Source organism: Rhinoraja longicauda, chromosome 6 (genome assembly GCF_053455715.1).
Source record: "Rhinoraja longicauda isolate Sanriku21f chromosome 6, sRhiLon1.1, whole genome shotgun sequence".
Classification (NCBI taxonomy): Eukaryota; Metazoa; Chordata; class Chondrichthyes; order Rajiformes; family Arhynchobatidae; genus Rhinoraja; species Rhinoraja longicauda.
In genome coordinates, this window is record NC_135958.1 from 716,925 (window position 1) to 739,187 (window position 22,263).

Sequence of the window (22,263 nt, forward strand, 5' to 3'; positions counted from 1 at the left end):
ACGGTGGCGCAGCGGTAGAGTTGCTGCCTTACAGCGCCCACAGCGTGGAGACCCGGGTTCCATCCCGACTACGGGCGCCATCTGTACGGAGTTTGTACCTTCTCCCCGTGACCTGCGTGGGTTTTCTCCGAGATCTTTGGTTTCCTCCCTCACACCAAAGACGTACAGATTTGGAGGTTAATTGGCTTGGTATAAACGTAAAATTATCCCTAGTGTGTTTTAATGTGTGGGGATTGCTGGTTGGTGTGGACTCGGTGGGCCGAAGGGCCTGTATCACTAAACTAAAAAACAAAATGTGGGTTCCTCCATCACTTTGTGTTTTGAACCTGAATACTCCATTAGACTGTTTCAAATGGAGCGATTACATTGTGACTTCCTCCACCTATTATGCAGATTTTGACTTTCTGCAATAGTGAATGTATCTAGAATTCTGTTTCTGGAGATTTCAATGGAACTGATAATTGGGAGAAAGAATGACAAATCGCTGCCTTTGACTAAATTTGCACAAACACCCAAATTCAAGCTCTACCCAATGAATTTATTGGAAGGTGGATGCCAGGGATAAGTGCATTGCTTAAGGCAAAGGGTTGAACACTTTATTCTCCAAGCTTCATATCTTGGAATGTAGTGTGTGTGTGATTGATCTTTACAGGGATAAAGAATAGAAATAGAAAGAAATGAATGAAAATAAATAGGCTGGTGGTTCAAAAATGTTGAAATGAATAGAAAACAGAGAAAAGGTGTTTAAAAATAAAAGAGGGAAAAGTGTTTGTAATGGAAAGTGGAGCTTCAACGAGCTTTGGTAGTGTAGGAAAATAACTGCAGATGCTGGTACAAATTGAAGGTATTTATTTACAAAATGCTGGAGTAACTCAGCAGGTCAGGCAGTATCTCCTTATCTCCTGAGATGCTGCCTGACCTGCTGAGTTACTCCAGCATTTTGTGAATAAATACCTTCAACGAGCTTTAATCATTTGCCCTTGGTGATCGTTTAGCTGCAGCATGTTACTAATAACTAATAATGGTGATAAATATTGTCTATTATCCCACGTTGCCTTAAAGTATAAGAAAGATTCCACAAACGGGAAGAGACTGCTTTTGACTGCTGGATGTACATTGGCCAGGACACCAGGAGAATTGTTTACTCAAAAGGACAAGTGGGCTTGCAGATTTAACTGTTTAACTGCAAGAAATCATAATTTGAATAATTAACTCCCTCATTTGAAATTATGAATCCAAAGATATATTATAAAATAGAATGTCTTTGATTTTCCCCATTGAGATTTTTTTCTTAAGATTTATTTTTGGGATACTAAATATTTTGGTGGAACTGACCCAATTACTTTCAGAACAAAGTGAAACAAATAATGTGTGTACTGACTTTCTGGTGGAGACTAGCTGGATCTAAACTATCTGGATGATTATATGCAAGGCAAAGAACCAAACATACCAAGTGAGATACCAAATAAATGCCGCTGCGTTACTCCAGCATTGTGTCTATCTGTGTCAGTAACATGTTGTTACTGTATCTGCCTCAACTACCTCCTCTGGCAGCTCATTCCATACACCCACCACCCTCTGTTGTCCTTCTGGTTCCTATTGTAATGTAAAGGAAAGTGAAGCTGAGATGAAAGACAGTCCCTGGCTTCATTGAATTGTTGAACAGGTGTCAGGGCCAGATGACCTGGTATTGCTTTGATCACTCCATACAGCAGCACTATCCTACACACTGGGCACAGTTTTCAATTTTTACCAAAGCCAATTAACCTACAAACCCATACATCTTTGGAGTGTAGGAGGAAACTAGAGCACCCTGAGAAAGCCCACGCAGTCACATGGAGATCATACAAACTCCGTACAGATAGATATCGCCCGTGGTCTGGATCAAATCTGGCTCTCTGGAGCTGTGAGGAGCAACTCTACCTCTGTGCCACTGTGCTGCCTGGTCTTTCTTTTTCCTGTTCACATGAATAAAACAGTTGACCTGCCTTGTTTTGGTGAGGTTGGCTACTTTCCCTTTTCTGGACTGTAGACTTTCTTCCACAGATTGGTGACCAGGCTTCCCACAAACAGTTCGGGTTGTGAAATTCTGGGCTTTTGTCCAGAAGATGGATCAGACAAGAGATTCCTGACTTTCTGTTGATTATCTTCTGCTGGCTGTGGTTCCTTGGTGCTGGGGTTTCCCTCCGACAAAACCACTTCATCATGGAATCCTTTCATCTACCAGCAGGCTAACAACGGAACTGAAATATTGAAGAATTGAACAAAATTGAAACATACAGAATGGTGAAAGGCTTGGATAGAGTGGATGTGGAGAGGATGTTTCCACTAGTGGGAGAGTCTAAGACAAGAGGTCATAGCCTCAGAATTAAAGGACGTTCTTTTAGGAAGGACATGAGGAGAAATTTCTTTAGTCAGAGGGTGGTGAATCTGTGGAATTCATTGCCACAATAGGCTGTGGAGGCCGTCAATAGATATTATCAAGGCAGAGATAGATAGATTCTTGTTTAGTACAGGTGTCAGAGGTGATGGGGAGAAAGCAGGAGAATGGGGTTAGGAGGGAGAGATAGATCAGCCATGATTGAATGGTGGAGGAGACTTGATGGGCCAAATGGCCTAATTCTACTCCTATCCCATGACCTTATGACTCAATTGGAATTTCTGTTCCTGCATCTTAAAATAAGCTTAATACTGCTGATTTAATAACAACTCTTCCATAATGTTTCTGTGGCTCCTTTCAGTTATCAGAAATACTTGATGTCAGATTTTTAGTCTGCATGAAATGCTGATATTGACATTGCCATTATATACCAACACCTCTGCTCTCATCTTTCATTAAGCTATTTAACAATCTTGTTGCATGTGTAGCTTGCAACTTATCAAACATGCCGCGCAGTGTTAATGTGGTAACTTTGTCCGGCTGCTCCTTGCCCTGTTCATTCTCTCACAGCTCTTGTCCTTTGACCCAGGGACTGCTCCTACAGCAGCCATTATGTAGCAGCATCTATGACCTTTCCATCAAGACCTAGGGCTGTTAGTCAAACATCAGACGCCAGCTCCCCCAGGTTTGTCTTACTTTTGTTATCTTGATTGGGACATTTTAATGGCTCACCAACAGCCAATAACAGTGGCAGCTATTATCTCTGGAGGTTAGAACAAAAGCAAAGTGCTGGAGGAACCCTGCAGGTCAGTCAGCATCTGTGGAGAGAAATAGAAAGGTTGGGACTTTCCTTCAGACTTCAGTCTCGACCTGAAGTGTCGGCTGTTCCTTTCCTTCCACAGATGCTGGCTAACCCACTGAGTTTCTTTTTAGCTCAAGATTCCAGCATCTGCACTCTCTTGCATTTCCATTTCTGAAAATTGGTTTAACGGTCAAAATTCTGTATGTGCAGTCACAAGTCCAAAGTTAAACTCTGAGCTGGGGGCCATTTAGTTGAGTGCAAGGTATTGTTGAACAAGGAGAGGTTTAAGAAATGTTGCATTTTTGGACACTGGTGGTTATTGAATTGAATTAATATTATCCCTGAAAGATGCCTTTGAATACGTCTGTTATTTAGCATTCTTTGAGTCATAGACTTCATTGACAAACTCTTTCATTAGTTTTTCACTTCCCTTAGTTTTTCAAGAGTCAGAGACAAGATGCTGTCACTCCAAATGGTCCCAAATTTCAAGTTCTGACTCTGTATCAAATGCTTATGAACTCATCCATCAAAATCCCCCTCTCTCTGCCTTAGAACAGCACACAGATCTGGATTGAACTGAAAAACAAATGCGTGGCAGCCTGGATGGGTCGATGGAAATGCTCTTTGAAGAATAAAATATCGTTATTAAGTATCTGGAATTCATATTATGATCATTGTACAATTTCAATACAAGTGATTGAAATTTCTCCTGTCAATGATAGAAAAATAGTCACGATTTACAATAAGAAAATACATTTTTTTTACTGGATAGCTTTTTACTCTGTAGAATTTTGGCCTTGAGAATTTTACCCATGTAATCCATTCCTGAAAATCAAAACTTTCAAGTTTTTCTTCACTGAGTTTCAGTATCCGCGAATCATTTTTGTTTGATTCCCTGAGCCGCTACTTGAGCTCTTAAGACGTGTATCTTTTAAAAGTAAAGCCACACCATTAAGCTTTTCTCACTGATATTCATCAAATTATATTGTCATAAATGAGAAGTAAATGCACAGTAAATGTTTCTCTGGGTTCTAGAACAGATACTATGTTTGTATCATTTGGCTTTCCTTCCTCATGGTTTTTCAATACATTTATTTTTGATGTTGTTTTTCCAAAGCCTGTGTACTATAAGAATCACGATCCAAGAAACTATTACTCGGTATTGTAATATCCCAATGACTCAGTGACAATGTACCAGGCTGATACTGAAGGTTATTGATGACAGGAAATAGTTCAGTCTGTTGATTCTGATCATGAGTCTCTCCATTAGGTGAGATCACTGTGGGAATTCACTGTAAGGTCATTGGGACATTTCACTCTATTCTCTGCTTTTTTATTTAACGAGAATCTTATTGTCTATATGTTTAAATATCAATATTTTCTCTGCCCACAGGCCTACTGTGCAAAATTTATATTCATCAATTAGTAAGTCAGAATTGCTGAATACATCTTCAGAAAACACAACTGTGAAGGCAGGCCCTGGAGAAAGAAGTATTTTCAAGTAAGTCAGATCACCAAGAGGGATTTCAGATATGATCCGGGTTTTGCATTTGAAGGTTGATTTTGACAATAGAATTGGAGTAACTGGGATCAAGGTGAAACTCTAAAGAAGGAGAATGGGATTGAAAGGGAAAAATAGATCAGCCATGATCAGCTAGGAGCAAAGAGGTCCTTCTGCAGTTGTACAGGGCCCTAGTGAGACCGCACCTGGAGTACTGTGTGCAGTTTTGGTCTCCAAATTTGAGGAAGGATATTCTTGCTATTGAGGGCGTGCAGCGTAGGTTTACTAGGTTAATTCCCAGAATGGCGGGACTATCATATGTTGAAAGACTGGAGCGACTAGGCTTGTATACACTGGAATTTAGAAGGATGAGAGGAGATCTTATCGAAACGTATAAGATTATTAAGGGGTTGGATACGTTAGAGGCAGGAAACATGTTCCCAATGTTGGGGGAATCAAGAACAAGGGGCCACAGTTTAAGAATAAGGGGTAGGCCATTTAGAACTGAGATGAGGAAAAACTTTTTCAGTCAGAGAGTTGTGAATCTGGAATTCTCTGCCTCAGAGGGCAGTGGAGGCCAATTCTCTGAATGCATTCAAGAGAGAGCTGGATAGAGCTCTTAAGGATAGCGGAATCAGGGGGTATGGGGAGAAGGCAGGAACGGGGTACTGATTGAGAATGATCAGCCATGATCACATTGAATGGCGGTGCTGGCTCGAAGGGCCGAATGGCCTCCTCCTGCACCTATTGTCTATTGTCTATCAAATGGTGGAGTAGACTTGATGGGCCAAATGGCCTAATTCTGCTTCAATGTCTGATGTTGATAGGGGTTAATGGCTTTCCACATTAGATTACTCTGGATTCTAATGACAATGAATGGCTGTACCTAGGGTGCACTGTAGATACAATAACTATGTTACTTGCTTCATGGGAGCTTTCATTTAATGATAGAGCAATAAAACCATTAGTCATTAATATCATAAATTATGAACCTACCATTTCCAATGTCAGCAATGACTTGTTAATGACAATGGATCTTGAAACCGGTCTTTTTCTCAGGGCTGAGAGGATTCAGATTAAAGATAAACCAGTTCTGCAAAAGTATGCGTAAGTATCGGGTGAGGAATGGAGATTCTATGTGGATGCTATGTTATGTCTGCTCTGCGATCGGTCTGTTCTGGTACAGGTTCTAACTTTTGGGGTGACATTTTATTATAGGCCGGTACAACATTAAGCAAGGTTGAGACATTTAAGCCAATCCTATTCCAACAAAGGATGGCATCCCTTCTCACTGATTACTGATCAAGTCCTCCTTGCACTTGAGTAGGCTGGTGCTCTGGATCTCAAACCAGTATCAATTTCTACACCGCCAATCGTAGATAGAATTTGAGCTGAATTTAAACAGTTATATTGATTGTTTCAATTCGTGTTTAAAGTTATTTGACAATCGGTACATTTTTAGAGACCAACCTGCTCCACGACTATATAAGTGTGTTTATTTTGCAAGTGACTGGCCTATAATAAATGGAATCTCCTAACAGAAGTCATGCAGTGGTGGCTGGGTCTTGGTGAGTTTGCAGTGGTTATTATCTTTCATTTGGAAATTGGGTGAGATTTTCCTTCTTATGAATTCTGTTCTTGATTGATCTGATCTTGATTGGTCTGATCTTGATTGGTCTGACCTTGATTGATCTGACCTTGATTGATCTGACCTTGATTGATCTGATCTTGATTGATCTGATCTTGATTGATCTGATCTTGATTGGTCTGATCTTGATTGGTCTGACCTTGATTGATCTGACCTTGATTGATCTGATCTTGATTGATTTGATCTTGATTGATTTGATCTTGATTGGGTTGATCTTGATTGATCTGATCTTGATTGATCTGATCTTGATTGATCTGATCTTGATTGATCTGATCTTGATTGAGTAAATTCTCCCAGCAGTTCGAAGCTGAAGGTGAATGTGGAGAAAAAGCTGCTGTAATGTATCTGATACGTCCAAAAAAAAAGTATTGTACAATATTTGTACAATGTTCCGCTGTGCAATGAAAAATGATGAATTTCTTGAACTGCATGTTTGGTGAAGTGTGAAGTGTGGAGTGTTGTGTGTCCCCAGACAAGCCTGGATTGAAACAACGTGTTGCTTGAATATGTTCTGAATTGCTGCTGTAATTCTTTCAGAAATCGCTTTTTAGAAAATCTGGTGGCAACGCAAAGGGAGAGGGATGTGAACAAGTCATGTTTACACCATGTGATGCCAACATCCATGGACAGAAGCTCTGATGGTAAGGTGCCCATTTCCGTTGACGTAAGTTACCATCGACTGACGTTACATACCATGGTGGACAACTGACATAAGTTACCATGAATGGTATTTACAATATATATTAATGATTTGGACGAGGGAATTGAATGCAATATCTCTAAGTTTGCGGATGACACGAAGCTGGGTGGCAGTGTTAGCTGTGAGGAGGATGCTAGGAGGCTGCAGAGTGACTTGGATAGATTAGTCGAGTGGGCAAATGCATGGCAGATGCAATATAATGTGGATAAATGTGAGGCTCTCCACTTTGGCGGCAAGAACAGGAAAGCAGAGTATTACCTGAATGGTGACCGATTGGGAGAAGGGGAGATGCAACGTGACCTGGGTGTCATGGTGCACCAGTCATTGAAAGCAAGCATGCAGGTGCAGCAGGCAGTGAAGAAAGCGAATGGTATGTTGGCATTCATAGCAAGAGGATTTGAGTGTAGGAGCAGGGAGGTTCTGCTGCAGTTGTACAGGGCCTTGGTGAGACCGCACCTGGAGTATTGTGTACAGTTTTGGTCTCCTAATCTGAGGAAAGACATTCTAGCCTTAGAGGGAGTACATAGAAGGTTCACCAGATTGATCCATGGGATGGCAGGACTTTCATATGAAGAAAGACTGGATAGACTGGGCTTATACTCTCTGGAATTTAGAAGACTGAGGGGGGATCTTATAGAAACATATACAATTCTTAAGGGGTTGGAGAGGCTAGATGCGGGAAGATTGTTCCCGATGTTGGGGAAGTCCAGAACCAGGGGTCACAGCTTAAGGATAAGGGGGAAGTCTTTTAGGACCGAGATGAGAAGACATTTCTTCACACAGAGAGTGGTGAGTCTGTGGAATTCTCTGCCACAGAAGGTAGTTGAGGCCAGTTCATTGGCTATATTTAAGAGGGAGTTAGATGTGGCCCTTGTGGCTAAAGGGATCAGGGGGTATGGAGAGAAGGCAGGTACAGGTTACTGAGTTGGATGATCAGCCATGATCATATTGAATGGCGGTGCAGGCTCGAAGGGCCGAATGGCCTCCTCCTGCACCTATTTTCTATGTTTCTATGTTTCTACACCCTGTAACTGAGCAGTAGTACTATAGCTGTCAATAGTACAGAAAATGTACAGACCTATTATTTGTAAGGAAGTGGGAATAGGACATTCGGAAAATAATAACATATCTGGGAAGTGTCAAGTGGTCGAGTCTGAAGAAGGGTCCCGACCCGATACATCACCTATCCATGTTTTCCAGAGATGCTGCCTGATCCGTTGAGTTACTCTATGTCTGACTGGACGTGTCTATTTGGGTGAATGAAAGGGGAATAATGTTCAACAAATCTGTCGTGTTTTTGATGTAACCAGCAGAATAGTTCAGAGGAATCGGTGGATGTAAGTTTGCACTTTCAGAAGGCCTTTGATACGTAGCGCACACATGGACTTCATGGCACTGAGAGTGATATACTGAATGGATTATATAACATAGGGAAGGTTCATCTTAGGAACAGGCCATTCAACCATTTATGTCTGTTCTGAGCCCAGTTGTCAGCAGTTCTTTCACAAATTATTTTTTATTTTTTCCCAATATAGGTGCAGGAGGAGGCCATTTGGCCTTTCGAGCCAGCACCGCCATTCATTGTGATCATGGCTGATCATCCACAATCAATAACCCCTGCCTGTCTTCTCCCCATATCCCTTGATTCCCAAGAACAGGAAAGCAGAGTATTACCTGAATGGTGACCGATTGGGAGAAGGGGAGATGCAACGTGGCCTGGGTGTCATGGTGCACCAGTCATTGAAAGCAAGCATGCAGGTGCAGCAGGCAGTGAAGAAAGCGAATGATATGTTGGCATTCATAGCAAGAGGATTTGAGTTTAGGAGCAGGGAGGTTCTGCTGCAGTTGTACAGGGCCTTGGTGAGACCGCACCTGGAGTATTGTGTGCAGTTTTGGTCTCCTAAACTGAGGAAAGACGTTCTTGCCTTAGAGGGAGTACAGAGAAGGTTCACCAGATTGTTCCCTGGGATGGAGGGACTTTCATATGAGGAAAGACTGGATAGACTGGGCTTGTACTCGCTGGAATTTAGAAGACTGAGGGGGGATCTTATAGAAACATATAAAATTCTTAAGGGGTTGGAGAGGCTAGATGCGGGAAGATTGTTCCCGATGTTGGGGAAGTCCAGAACCAGGGGTCACAGCTTAAGGATAAGGGGGAAGTCTTTTAGGACCGAGATGAGAAAACATTTCTTCACACAGAGAGTGGTGAGTCTGTGGAATTCTCTGCCACAGAAGGTAGTTGAGGCCAGTTCATTGGCTATATTTAAGAGGGAGTTAGATGTGGCCCTTGTGGCTAAAGGGATCAGGGGGTATGGAGAGAAGGCAGGTACAGGTTACTGAGTTGGATGATCAGCCATGATCATATTGAATGGCGGTGCAGGCTCGAAGGGCCGAATGGCCTCCTCCTGCACCTATTTTCTATGTTTCTATGTTTCTACACCCTGTAACTGAGCAGTAGTACTATAGCTGTCAATAGTACAGAAAATGTACAGACCTATTATTTGTAAGGAAGTGGGAATAGGACATTCGGAAAATAATAACATATCTGGGAAGTGTCAAGTGGTCGAGTCTGAAGAAGGGTCCCAACCCGATACATCACCTATCCATGTTTTCCAGAGATGCTGCCTGATCCGTTGATCTATTTTCTATGTTTCTATGTGTCTATGTTTCTATGATTCTATGATTCCACTAGCCCCTAGAGCTCTATCTAACTCTATCTTTATGCCATAGATGGGAATGTTTGCTGATGAATAGCATGGTGTTTAGTTCCATTTTGCAATGTCTCTGATGGTAGTGACCAGGTAGTCAGCAGATGGCAGTATTCAGGCAAATGTTGTGCTGAAGCAAATCACATTATGCCCCACAGCATGTCAAACATCGAGTTGCTGCCTTACAGCGAATGCAGCGCCGGAGACCCGGGGTTCAATCCCGACTGTGGGCACTGTCTGTACGAAGTTGTACGTTCTCCCCGTGACCCGCGTAGTTTTTCTCCGAGATCTTCGGTTTCCTCCCACACTCCAAAGACGTACAGGTTTGTAGGTTAATTGGCTTGGTAAATGAAAAATTGTCCCTAGTTGGTGTAGGATAGTGTTTTAGCGTGATGGGATCGCTGGTCGGCACGGACCCGGTGGGCCGAAGGGCCTGTTGCCGCGCTGTATCTCTAAACTAAACTAAATCAATTATAAGGTTATAAGGGTGAATTATATGGTTGTGTTTCTGGGCATTGATACCATACTCCCCCCCTTCACCCGCAAACAGTAATGAAACTGCTCCACGGTTGGACATTCGGAAGCACTATATGTACAACAGCAACAGTACATAAAAGGGGAAGCTTAAGGGGTGACACAGGGGTGACATACAGTTATGATGATCTTCAACAATGCCTATTTGCCTCGTAATAATAACATGATAACAAATTTCGCTGAAGATCTTTTGAGAAATAACATATTGGAACTTCATAAAGATCACTGCAAGATTAAATTGTCCTTTTAAGAAACATATACTGCACTTTTGACTAATTGCACAGAACGTTGGCATTTACTTTGAGGATCTGTCTTTTCCTCTCTTTGTTTCTCTCACTCTGTGTATAGATCTATATCAGTGACTTTGTCAGATTACCATGAAGTGAACAAAGAGTGTGGTCTAGGACAGGAAAATTGCCCTAACTATTTCCTCCATTGAGTTCTTGGACTAAGTAGTCAGAATGCCTGCAAGTTAAAAGAATAATCCTTGTGAAACTGTAAAAAAACTGATGTTAATGATGTAGTTTAACAGGGTCTAATAATAAACTATCAAGGGCAGACGTCCATGAGGTTATCCACTTTGGCGGCAAGAACAGGAAAGCAGAGTATTACCTGAATGGTGACCGATTGGGAGAAGGGGAGATGCAACGTGACCTGGGTGTCATGGTGCACCAGTCATTGAAAGCAAGCATGCAGGTGCAGCAGGCAGTGAAGAAAGCGAATGGTATGTTGGCATTCATAGCAAGAGGATTTGAGTTTAGGAGCAGGGAGGTTCTGCTGCAGTTGCACAGGGCCTTGGTGAGACCGCACCTGGAGTATTGTGTGCAGTTTTGGTCTCCTAACCTGAGGAAAGACGTTCTTGCCTTAGAGGGAGTACAGAGAAGGTTCACCAGATTGATCCCTGGGATGGCGGGACTTACATATGAGGAAAGACTAGATAGACTGGGCTTGTACTCGCTGGAATTTAGAAGACTGAGGGGGGATCTTATGGAAACATATAAAATTCTTAAGGGGTTGGAGAGGCTAGATGCGGGAAAATTGTTCCCGATGTTGGGGGAGTCCAGAACCAGGGGTCACAGTTTAAGGATAAGGGGGAAGTCTTTTAGGACCGAGATGAGAAAACATTTCTTCACACAGAGAGTGGTGAGTCTGTGGAATTCTCTGCCACAGAAGGTAGTTGAGGCCAGTTCATTGGCTATATTTAAGAGGGAGTTAGATGTGGCCCTTTTTGCTAAAGGGATCAGGGGGTATGGAGAGAAGGCAGGTACAGGCTACTGAGCTGGATGATCAGCCATGATCATATTGAATGGCGGTGCAGGCTCGAAGGGCCAAATGGCCTACTCCTGCACCTATTTTCTATGTTTCTATGTTTCTATGAAAGGGGATATTACAGTGGTTATCAGGATTGCCTTCCCAAACAGAACAATGCTGAAACCAATGGTGCAATGGCTGACAATCGAGGGAAGATACAATGTGAACGTTTAGGTTCTGCCGTTTATTAATCTGATGGCCTGTTAAACTGTGGAGTTGATGACACTGGAAGCTCATGGGCTCTTTTAACATGTGCTGTTGACTCACTTTTAATTTTGTTAATCCGAGAGTTGTGAATCTGTGGAATTCAGTGCCACAGACTGTTGTGGACGCCAAGTCAGTGGGTATTTATAAGGCAGAGATCGATAGATTCTTGATTAGTAAGGGTGTCAAAAGTTATGGGGAGAAGGTAGGAGATTGGGGTTAAGAGGGAAAGATAGATCAGCCGTGATTGAATAGACTTGATGGGGCGAATGGCCTAATTCTGTTCCTACGACTCATGAACCTTCTGCGGCTGAACCCATCTCCCAGCCAACCCTGCTAATCCATTGGTAAGTTGTGTCCCAGCAGCAGCACAATAGTGTCAATACCATCGCATTGACTAGGTGCTGTCTGGCCCATGGAAATGGTCTCCAGCACGAAACTTAAGGGCATCTCTTGAAATGCCAGAAGTGAAAATCCATCTGGGATCCAAGTTATTAATGTTTAGATAATACTGCCACAAGTAGGCTCAATACCACTGAAATTCAACAATGTAATGGTGTGCAATGTTAACCAAAAGATTATTAAGGGGTTGGACACGTTAGAGGCAGGAAACATGTTCCCAATGTTGGGGGAGTCCAGAACCAGGGGCCACAGTTTAAGAATAAGGGGTAGGCCATTTAGAACTGAGATGAGGAAAAACATTTTCAGTCAGAGAGTTGTGAATCTGTGGAATTCTCTGCCTCAGAAGGCAGTGGAGGCCAATTCTCTGAATGCATTCAAGAGAGAGCTAGATAGAGCTCTTAAGGATAACGGAGTCATGGGGTACGGGGAGAAGGCAGGAACGGGGTACTGATTGAGAATGATCAGCCATGATCACATTGAATGGCGGTGCTGGCTCGAAGGGCCGAATGGCCTCCTCCTGCATCTAATGTCTATAAAACCAAATGTTCGTCATCTCCAATGCCATATGGAAGAGACAACAACAACACTTGCACTTCTAACATTGGAATACTCAACACAAGCAATACATGTATTTTAATAACCCCAAATCTGACAATGCAGGGAAGGAAAAGTTATCGAGACAAGTGACCAATGCTTAGTGAAAGGGGTATGTTTTCAGGAGTGAAATGTTAAGAGTCTTTAAGTACAAGTGGGTAATTCAGTTCACACGTTCAAATAACTAGTTTAACAAATATGCTAATTTTTAGGTGTAACTGCAAACAAAAATAAATATGAAAAATAAATATTCATGATCCTTTTTGGAACCTTCCAAATGTTATCAGTGCAAAAGAAGTTAAATTGAGGTAAAGATATTATGAACTTTTACATTCTGTGGAGTCATTTAAGTTCCTTGGAACCATCATCTCCAGGGACCTTAAATGGGGGGCCACCATCGACTCCACAGTCAAAAAGGCCCAACAGAGAATGTACTTCCTGCAGCAACTGAGGAAACACAATCTGCCACAGGCAATGATGGTCCAATTCTATACTGCTCTCATTGAGTCCGTCCTCACCTTCTCCATCACGGTCTGGTTTGGCTCAGCCACCAAGCACAACATCCGGAGGCTGCAACGGATCGTTCGCACAGCTGAGAAGGTTGTTGGCTGCAACCTTCCCCCCATTGACCAACTGTACACTGCAAGGGCCAGGAAGCGAGCGGGCAAGATCATCTCTGACCCCTCTCATCCTGGCCACAAACACTTTGAAGCACTTCCCTCTGGAAGGCGACTCCGGACTGTCAAAGCAGCCACAGCCGGACATAAAAACAGCTTTTTTCCACGAGTGATAGTTCTACTAAATAACCAAAGTCTGTAGTCTCTTTTTTGCTCTGGTTTATTTTCACCCACATGTTTAGACCGTAATGGTGTATCCTTGTTGTTTTGATGTGTTTATGGTTTATTCTTAATTGTTAACTGTATGTTTGTGTTGTCATTTATGAGCGGAGCACCAAGGCACATTCCTTGTATATGCACATACTTGGCCGATAAACTTATTCATTCATTCATTCCTTCCTTCATTCTATCCTCTCTCTTTACAGATGGGGCAGTGTTTTTCTTCGATATTCTGTTGTTATTTTGGAAATTCTGAAATTTGTTCAATTCCTGTTTACTAAATTTAATGGAAATCTTTGCATTACTTTCCTGCAAAAGATTACAGAACTGAAAGGAAGAACTAGAGTAACGTATTGGTCAATTTTCTGACACATGAGTTCACATCCCACAGTGTAAGCAGAAATCGCGGATGTTGGTTTAAACCGAAAAAAGACACAAAGTGCTGGAGTAACTCAGTGGGTCAGGCAGCATCTGTGGAGAGAAGGAATGGGTGACGTTTCACAGAGTGCTGGAGTAACTCAGTGGGTCAGGCAGCATCTGTGGAGAGAAGGAATGGGTGACGTTTCACAGAGTGCTGGAGTAACTCAGTGGGACAGGCAGCATCTGTGGAGAGAAGGGATGGGTGACGTTTCACAGAGTGCTGGAATAACTCAGTGGGACAGGCAGCATCTGTGGAGAGAAGGGATGGGTGACATTTCAGGTCGAGACCCTGCAGATCCTTGACTTCTTCAGACTATTGTCTCGACCCTTCACATCCCACCATGTCTGCTGCGGAATTTAAATTTGTATGATTAAAAGAAAAATGGAGTTAGTATAATAACTGATCTCAATAACAGCAAGCATCAAACAACTGGATTATCCTAAAAACCCATCCCACAGTTTTAGTTTAGAGATACAGCGCGGAAACAGGCCCTTCGGCCCACCGAGTCCGCACCGACCAGCAATCCCCGCACACTAGCACAATCCTACACACACTAACGACAATTTACATTTATACCAAGCCAATTAACCTACAAACTGGTACGTCTTTGGAGTGTGGGAGGAAACTGGAGATCTCGGAGAAATCCCACGGGGAGAACGTACAAACTCTGTACAGACAGCACCCGTGGTCATGATCGAACCCGGGTCTCCGGCGCTGCAAGTGCTGTAAGGCAGCAGTTCTATCGCTGCACCACCGTGCAACCCTACTTACTCTGATACGGCTCGGGAAGTTTTGTACGGCCTATCTTGCAGGGCATAGTCCACATCCTTCCTGTTAGCAATACAGGCAAAGAAACATAATATGCTTTACCAGCCACGTTAACTCACTTTGTTTAACTCAATTGGAAATGCCTCTTCTTCTTCCTACCCCTCCCCCACTTAGTCTGTTATTAAAAATAATTTGGTGAAACAAAGACTTGCAGATAATTGAGCAAAAGACAAGGTGCTGGAGGAACTCAGCAGGTCAGGCAGCATCTGCGGAGAGAATGGATTAACGATGTTTCCTGTTGTGGCCCTTCTGCCCATCCGGGTCACAACCCCAAACGTCACCTGTCCACTCCCTCCACAGATGCTGCCTGTCCCGCTGAGTTCCTCCAGCACTTTGGGTTTTGGTCAAATATTATTTGTTTCCTCCCATTCCCAGTTCTGATGAAGAGTCTCGGACCTAAATCATTAACTGTTTTCACAAATGTTGCCTGACCTGCTGAATGTTTCCAGCATTTCCAGTTATTATTTCAGATTTCCAGCATTTGCAGATTGTTTATTTTTCCTGTACTCCACTGGCTGTCTGAAGGTAAACTCTGGTATCCAAACTGTTATCACAGTTAAGTCTAGCTAAGTGTCAAGGCCTATAATCACTCGTACGTGGATTAGTCTGACTCAGCGCCAACGATGGACATTTATGCTGGTGTAATCAGCTGTTATTTTAGTCGTTTGTGAGATGAATAAACTCTGAGTTGTTGCTTCTGAGTGGACAAAATATTGGGACATACCAGGATTTTTTTTCCCACACTGTTAACTGAGAGAATGACTGATCCTGAAAATATATACAGAGCTACAACAGTAAACCCAATCATTCTTCTCTCCAGCAGTTGAGGTGCTAAGTGAAAAGGAGCAACAGAACGAAGCATTAAATGAACGAGAGGCATGTTCAGCCTCCAGCAGCAGTTCCACCAGCAGTACGTTGGAGAGGGAAGAAAGAGAAGACAGACAGGCGGGCGATAACAAGACAGGCAAGAAAGATTGCATCTTTCAGTATCCGTTCATTCCCCTCGAGCATACTGTAGGAACATCTGCTATTAACGGTCTTAAACTGCCAGGGTATTCATTCCTCCATAAATAGTGAGAACAGTTACTTCTGTAAAGCTTAGTGTCATCATTAACTTCAGGTGATGATTTTGCAGCCCTTCACTCTGCCCGCCGTTACTTTTATTTTCTTAATTAGCTTAGGAGACTTGTTGCTGATTAACAGTACCAGAGGTTTTTGATATGATCAAGAACGCTCTTGGATATTTGCCAGGCAATGCACTTAGTTGCTATTCTCCATCCAGGGAAAAGTAAATTACTTGTAATTTGAAGTTTATGTTAAAAAAGTATGTAAATTGTTTAGATCAGATGGTCACGTTCTTGCATGCAAAACAAACGTTTGACCCTTTATGTTCTCCTCGCTTAGTGCAGTCCACACCACACAGAGGCACACAGCTACACTTCCACTTTACATTCTCCTTGCTTAGTGCAGTCCACACCACACAGAGGCACACAGCTACACTTCCACTTCACGTTCTCCTTGCTTAGTGCAGTCCACACCACACAGAGGCACACAGCTACACTTCCACTTCACGTTCTCCTTGCTTAGTGCAGTCCACAGAGGCACACAGCTACACTTCCACTTTACTTTTGCTCTTCACAAGAGCAGCATTATTTTTCTTCCTTGACTTCAAAATGGTAGCGTGTGGATATTCGGATGTTTCTTCCAGCGTTGGCCTCCACAGAAGTGAGCAAATGTTATTGTTTTACTGTCAGCCTCAATTTGTTTGTTCTGGGTTTGAATCTTAGGTTGAAAAACTGTGTAATCACTTTCCTTGCTTTTGAACATCAAAGGGCTATTACTATTCTTTTGTTTGGCAGCAGGACATTGTCTTCTCCGTCAGTCCAGTTTGGATCAGTGCAGTGCTATCTCCAGTGACAAGAGATTCATGCTGGATATGTTGTATGCAAAGTCCGAGCCCAGCAGCCTGCAAGTAACTCAGGAAGAGGTCCCAACTGTGAGCGAGAAAACACTCTCAGAGGAGGCTCTGGTGGAATCCACGGAGACTTTGATCAAACGCTTTTCCAGGCAGGACATCCATCAGAATGTGGAAAGCCCAAAGAAATCTGCAATTGAAAGCATCCCTGGGAATGTCAAAGCCACATTGGAGAGGTTTGCTGAGCCTCAGATCAAGGTTTTGAAGGAACAGTTTAGCATTGATGCAGAACTGAATGAGAAGAATGGGGAGAAGTCTCCCATAATTATGCCACTGAAGAAAGACTCTGAATACATGTGGGATCAACTTGAAGCGAGTCCCAGAGAGCTGAAGATCAAAGACTTGGACTTCACAGATCTTCGCGATGAGGAGGATACTGATGTTCTGGATGCAGACTCTTGTGCAGCCAATAAACACGCTGCTCCATTGCCTAGAGGTTCCACGGTTCAACATGTATCTCCTCCTCCTCCTCCTCCCCCTCCCCCTCCTCTTCCTCCTGGGTGTCCACCACCGCCTCCCCCTCCCCCTCCATCCCCTGGACAGGTTCCTAGCCCCCCTCCCCCTCCACCACCCCCCTCATCTAATTTATCGCCGCCACACGGAACAGACTCTGCATTTTCAAAGAAAAGAAAAACTGTGAAGCTCTTCTGGAAGGAACTAAAACCGCCAGAAGGCCCTTTCAGGAGCTGTAAGTTTGGCCGGGGAACGGTCTGGGCTTCCTTAGATAAAGTGACTGTGGACACCACTAAATTGGAACACTTGTTTGAATCGAAAGCCAAGGAACTACCTACAAAGGTAAGGGCTGAGTTATATATTCATACGTTCTCGAGGCAAAATCCACATTAGGCAGGAAATGGTTTTGGGTAGACTGATGGGACTGAAGGCTGATAAATCCCCAGGGCCTGATGGTCTGCATCCCAGAGTACTTAAGGAGGTGGCTCTAGAAATAGTGGAAGCATTGGAGATCATTTTTCAATGTTCTATAGATTCAGGATCAGTTCCTGTGGATTGGAGGATAGCAAATGTTATCCCACTTTTTAAGAAAGGAGGGAGAGAGAAAACGGGTAATTATAGACCAGTTAGTCTGACATCAGTGGTGGGGAAGATGCTGGAGTCAATTATAAAAGACGAAATTGCTGAGCATTTGGATAGCAGTAACGGGATCATTCCGAGTCAGCATGGATTTACGAAGGGGAAATCATGCTTGACAAATCTACTGGAATTCTTTGAGGATGTAACTAGGAAAATTGACAAGGGAGAGTCAGTGGATGTGGTGTACCTCGACTTTCAGAAAGCCTTCGACAAGGTCCCACATAGGAGATTAGTGGGCAAAATTAGGGCACATGGTATTGGGGGTAGGGTACTGACATGGATAGAAAATTGGTTGACAGACAGAAAGCAAAGAGTGGGGATAAATGGGTCCCTTTCGGAATGGCAGGCAGTGACCAGTGGGGTACCGCAAGGTTCGGTGCTGGGACCCCAGCTATTTACGATATACATTAATGACTTAGACGAAGGGATTAAAAGTACCATTAGCAAATTTGCAGATGATACTAAGTTGGGGGGTAGTGTGAATTGTGAGGAAGATGCAATAAGGTTGCAGGGTGACTTGGACAGGTTGTGTGAGTGGGCGGATACATGGCAGATGCAGTTTAATGTAGATAAGTGTGAGGTTATTCACTTTGGAAGCAAGAATAGAAAGGCAGATTATTATCTGAATGGTATAAGAAAATAACTGCAGATGCTGGTACAAATCGATTTATTCACAAAATGCTGGAGTAACTCAGCAGGTCAGGCAGCATCTCGGGAGAGAAGGAATGGGTGACGTTTCGGGTCGAGACCCTTCTTCAGACTGATGTCGGGGGTGGGACAAAGGAAGGATATAGGTGGAGACAGGAAGATAGAGGGAGATCTGGGAAGGAGGAGGGGAAGGGAGGGACAGAGGAGCTATCTGAAGTTGGAGAAGTCGACGTTCATACCACCGGGCCGCAAACTGCCCAGGCGAAATATGAGGTGCTGCTCCTCCAATTTCCGGCGGGCCTCACTATGGCACTGGAGGAGGCCCATGACAGAGAGGTCAGACTGGGAATGGGAGGGGGAGTTGAAGTGCTGGGCCACCGGGAGATCAGTGGCGTTAATGCGGACCGAGCGCAGGTGTTCAGCGAAGCGATCGCCGAGCCTGCGCTTGGTTTCGCCGATATAGATGAGTTGACATCTAGAGCAGCGGATGCAATAGATGAGGTTGGAGGAGGTGCAGGTGAACCTCTGTCTCACCTGGAAAGAATGTTTGGGTCCTTTGATGGAGTTGAGGGGGGAGGTAAAGGGACAGGTGTTGCATCTCGTGCGGTTGCAAGGGAAAGTGCCCGGGGTTAGGGTGGTTTGGGTAGGAAGGGACGAGTGGACCAGGGAGTTGCGGAGGGAACGGTCTCTGCGGAATGCAGAGAGGGGAGGGGATGGGAAGATATGGCCAGTGGTGGGGTCCTGTTGTAGGTGACGGAAATGTTGGTGGATGATATGTTGGATCCGCTGGCTGGTGGGGTGGAAGGTGAGAACGAGGGGGATCCTGTCCTTGTTGCGAGTGGGGGGATGGGGAGCAAGAGCGGAGCTGCGGGATGTAGAAGAGACCCTAGTGAGAGCCTCATCTATAATGGAGGAGGGGAAGCCCCGTTTTCTGAAAAACGAGGACATCTCGGAAGCCCTAGTCTGAAACACCTCATCCCGGGCACAGATGCGGCGTAGACGGAGGAATTGGGAGTAGGGGATAGACTTTTTGCAGGGGACCGGGTGGGAAGAAGTGTAGTCCAGATAGCTGTGCGAGTCGGTGGGCTTGTAATAAATGTCCGTCACTAATTTTTCTCCTGTGATGGAGATGGTGAGGTCCAGAAACGGGAGGGAGATGTCAGAGATAGTCCAGGTATATTTAAGGGCAGGATGGAAATTGGAGGTGAAGTGTATAAAGTCAGTGAGTTCTGCATGGGTGCAAGAGGTAGCACCAATGCAGTCGTCGATGTAGCGGAGGTAGAGTTCGGGGATGGGGCCAGTGTACGTCTGGAACAGGGATTGTTCGACGTACCCGACAAAGAGGCAGGCGTAGCTAGGGCCCATGCGAGTGCCCATAGCTACGCCTCTGGTTTGGAGGAAGTGGGAGGAGTCAAAGGAGAAGTTGTTGAGGGTAAGAACCAGCTCTGCTAGGCGGAGGAGAGTGTTGGTCGATGGGGATTGGCTGGTTCTACGGTCGAGGAAGAAACGGAGGGCTTCGAGACCATCCTTGTGGGGGATGGAAGTGTAGAGTGACTGGACATCCATGGTGAAAATGAGGGAGTGGGGGCCTGGGAACCGGAAGTTATCCAGGAGATGGAGAGCGTGTGAGGTGTCTTGGACGTAGGTGGGGAGGGATTTGACCAGGGGGGATAGGATGGAGTCGAGGTAGGTAGAGATAAGTTCGGTGGGGCATGAGCAGGCAGAGACAATGGGTCTGCCGGGACAATTGTGTTTGTGGATTTTGGGTAGGAGGTAGAATCGGGCCGTGCGGGGCTGGGGAACTATGAGATTGGAGGCACTGAGGGGTAGTTCGCCGGAGTTGGTGAGGTCGGTGATGGTGCTGCTGATGAAGGTCTGGTGTTCATCGGTGGGGTCATGGTCCAGGGATAGGTAGGAAGAGGTGTCTGATAGTTGTCGTCTGGCCTCGGTGCGGTAGAGGTCAGCACGCCAGACTACCACAGCCCCTCCCTTGTCAGCGGGTTTAATTATTAAATGGTGTCAAGTTAGGAGGAGGGGGAGTACAACGAGATCAGGGTGTCCTAGTGCATCAGTCAATGAAAGGAAGCATGCAGGTACAGCAGGCAGTGAAGAAAGCCAATGGAATGTTGGCCTTCGTAACAAGAGGAGTTGAGTATAGGAGCAAAGAGGTCCTTCTACAGTTGTACCGGGCCCTGGTGAGACCGCACCTGGAGTACTGTGTGCAGTTTTGGTCTCCAAATTTGAGGAAGGATATTCTTGCTATGGAGGGCGTGCAGCGTAGGTTCACTAGGTTAATTCCCGGAATGGCGGGACTGTCGTATGTTGAAAGGCTGGAGCGATTGGGCTTGTATACACTGGAATTTAGAAGGATGAGGGGGGATCTTATTGAAACATATAAGATAATTAGGGGATTGGACACATTAGAGGCAGATAACATGTTCCCAATGTTGGGGGAGTCCAGAACAAGGGGCCACAGTTTAAGAATAAGGGGTAGGCCATTTAGAACGGAGATGAGGAAGAACTTTTTCAGTCAGAGGGTGGTGAAGGTGTGGAATTCTCTGCCTCAGAAGGCAGTGGAGGCCAGTTCGTTGGATGCTTTCAAGAGAGAGCTGGATAGAGCTCTTAAGGATAGCGGAGTTAGGGGGTATGGGGAGAAGGCAGGAACGGGGTACTGATTGAGAGTGATCAGCCATGATCGCATTGAATGGCGGTGCTGGCTCGAAGGGCTGAATGGCCTACTCCTGCACCTATTGTCTAAAATAAGGCCATTCAGTTCATCGAGTGCATTCCGCCATTCAATCGTGGCTGATCTATCTTCCCTTCTCTACCCCATTCTCTTGCCATCTCCCCATAACCCATGGCGTCCATACTAATGAAGAATCTGTCAATATCCGCCTTAGAAAATATCCATTGGCTTAGCCTCCACAGCCGTCTGTGGAAACAAATCCCACAGATTCACCACCCTCTGACGAAAGAAACTCCTCCTCATCTCCTCTCTCAAGGTACCTACTTTATTCTGAAGTTATGGCCTCTGGTCCTAGACTCTCCCACAAGTGGAAACGCCCTCTCCACATTCACTCCATCCTTCACATTCAATAGACAATAGACAATAGGTGCAGGAGGAGGCCATTCGGCCCTTCGAGCCAGCACCGCCATTCAATGTGACCATGGCTGATCATTCTCAATCAGTACCCCATTCCTGCCTTCTCCCCATACCCCCTGACTCCGCTATCCTTAAGAGCTCTCTCTTAAGGATCCAGCTCTCTCTTGAATGCATTCAGAGACTTGGCCTCCACTGCCTTCTGAGGCAGAGAATTCCACAGATTCACAATTCTCTGACTGAAAAAGGTTTTTCCCCATCTCCGTTCTAAATGGCCTGCATCTCCACCTTCACTCCATCCTCCACCTTCACTCCATCCTCCACATTCACTCCATCCTCCACATTCACTCTCTCCAGGCCCCTCACTACTCAAGAGGTCCCCCTCATCCTTCTAAACTCCATATAATAAAGGAAAAGAGAATCTGCCACATTCCAAAGATTTTCACAATCTGTGGCTTCAGTTTGGAATTGAATGACTAATTTTTGATTCAGAATAAAAAATGGAATAAAACATGTCACTGTACCCGGCAGATTATATTTGTGCAAATATTGGAATACGCCTCTCAGGGTCGGTGGGCG

General features: G+C 44.6%; 1 protein-coding gene across 4 annotated transcripts in view; it reads left to right on the plus strand.

The window, feature by feature from the left end:
- Positions 1-22,263, plus strand: part of fhod1 (formin homology 2 domain containing 1) — a 235,561-nt gene that overhangs the window by 174,697 nt on the left and 38,601 nt on the right. The window contains exons 11-15 of one of the 4 annotated variants that reach the window (XM_078400311.1): positions 2,970-3,065; positions 4,576-4,683; positions 6,869-6,972; positions 15,690-15,833; positions 16,732-17,639. In XM_078400311.1, the coding sequence (XP_078256437.1) occupies positions 2,970-3,065; positions 4,576-4,683; positions 6,869-6,972; positions 15,690-15,833; positions 16,732-17,639 (1,360 nt within the window). Of the gene's footprint in view, positions 1-2,969; positions 3,066-4,575; positions 4,684-6,868; positions 6,973-15,689; positions 15,834-16,728; positions 17,640-22,263 lie in introns of all 4 variants that reach the window. The other 3 variants (XM_078400312.1, XM_078400310.1, XM_078400313.1) reach the window with 3 other exon arrangements.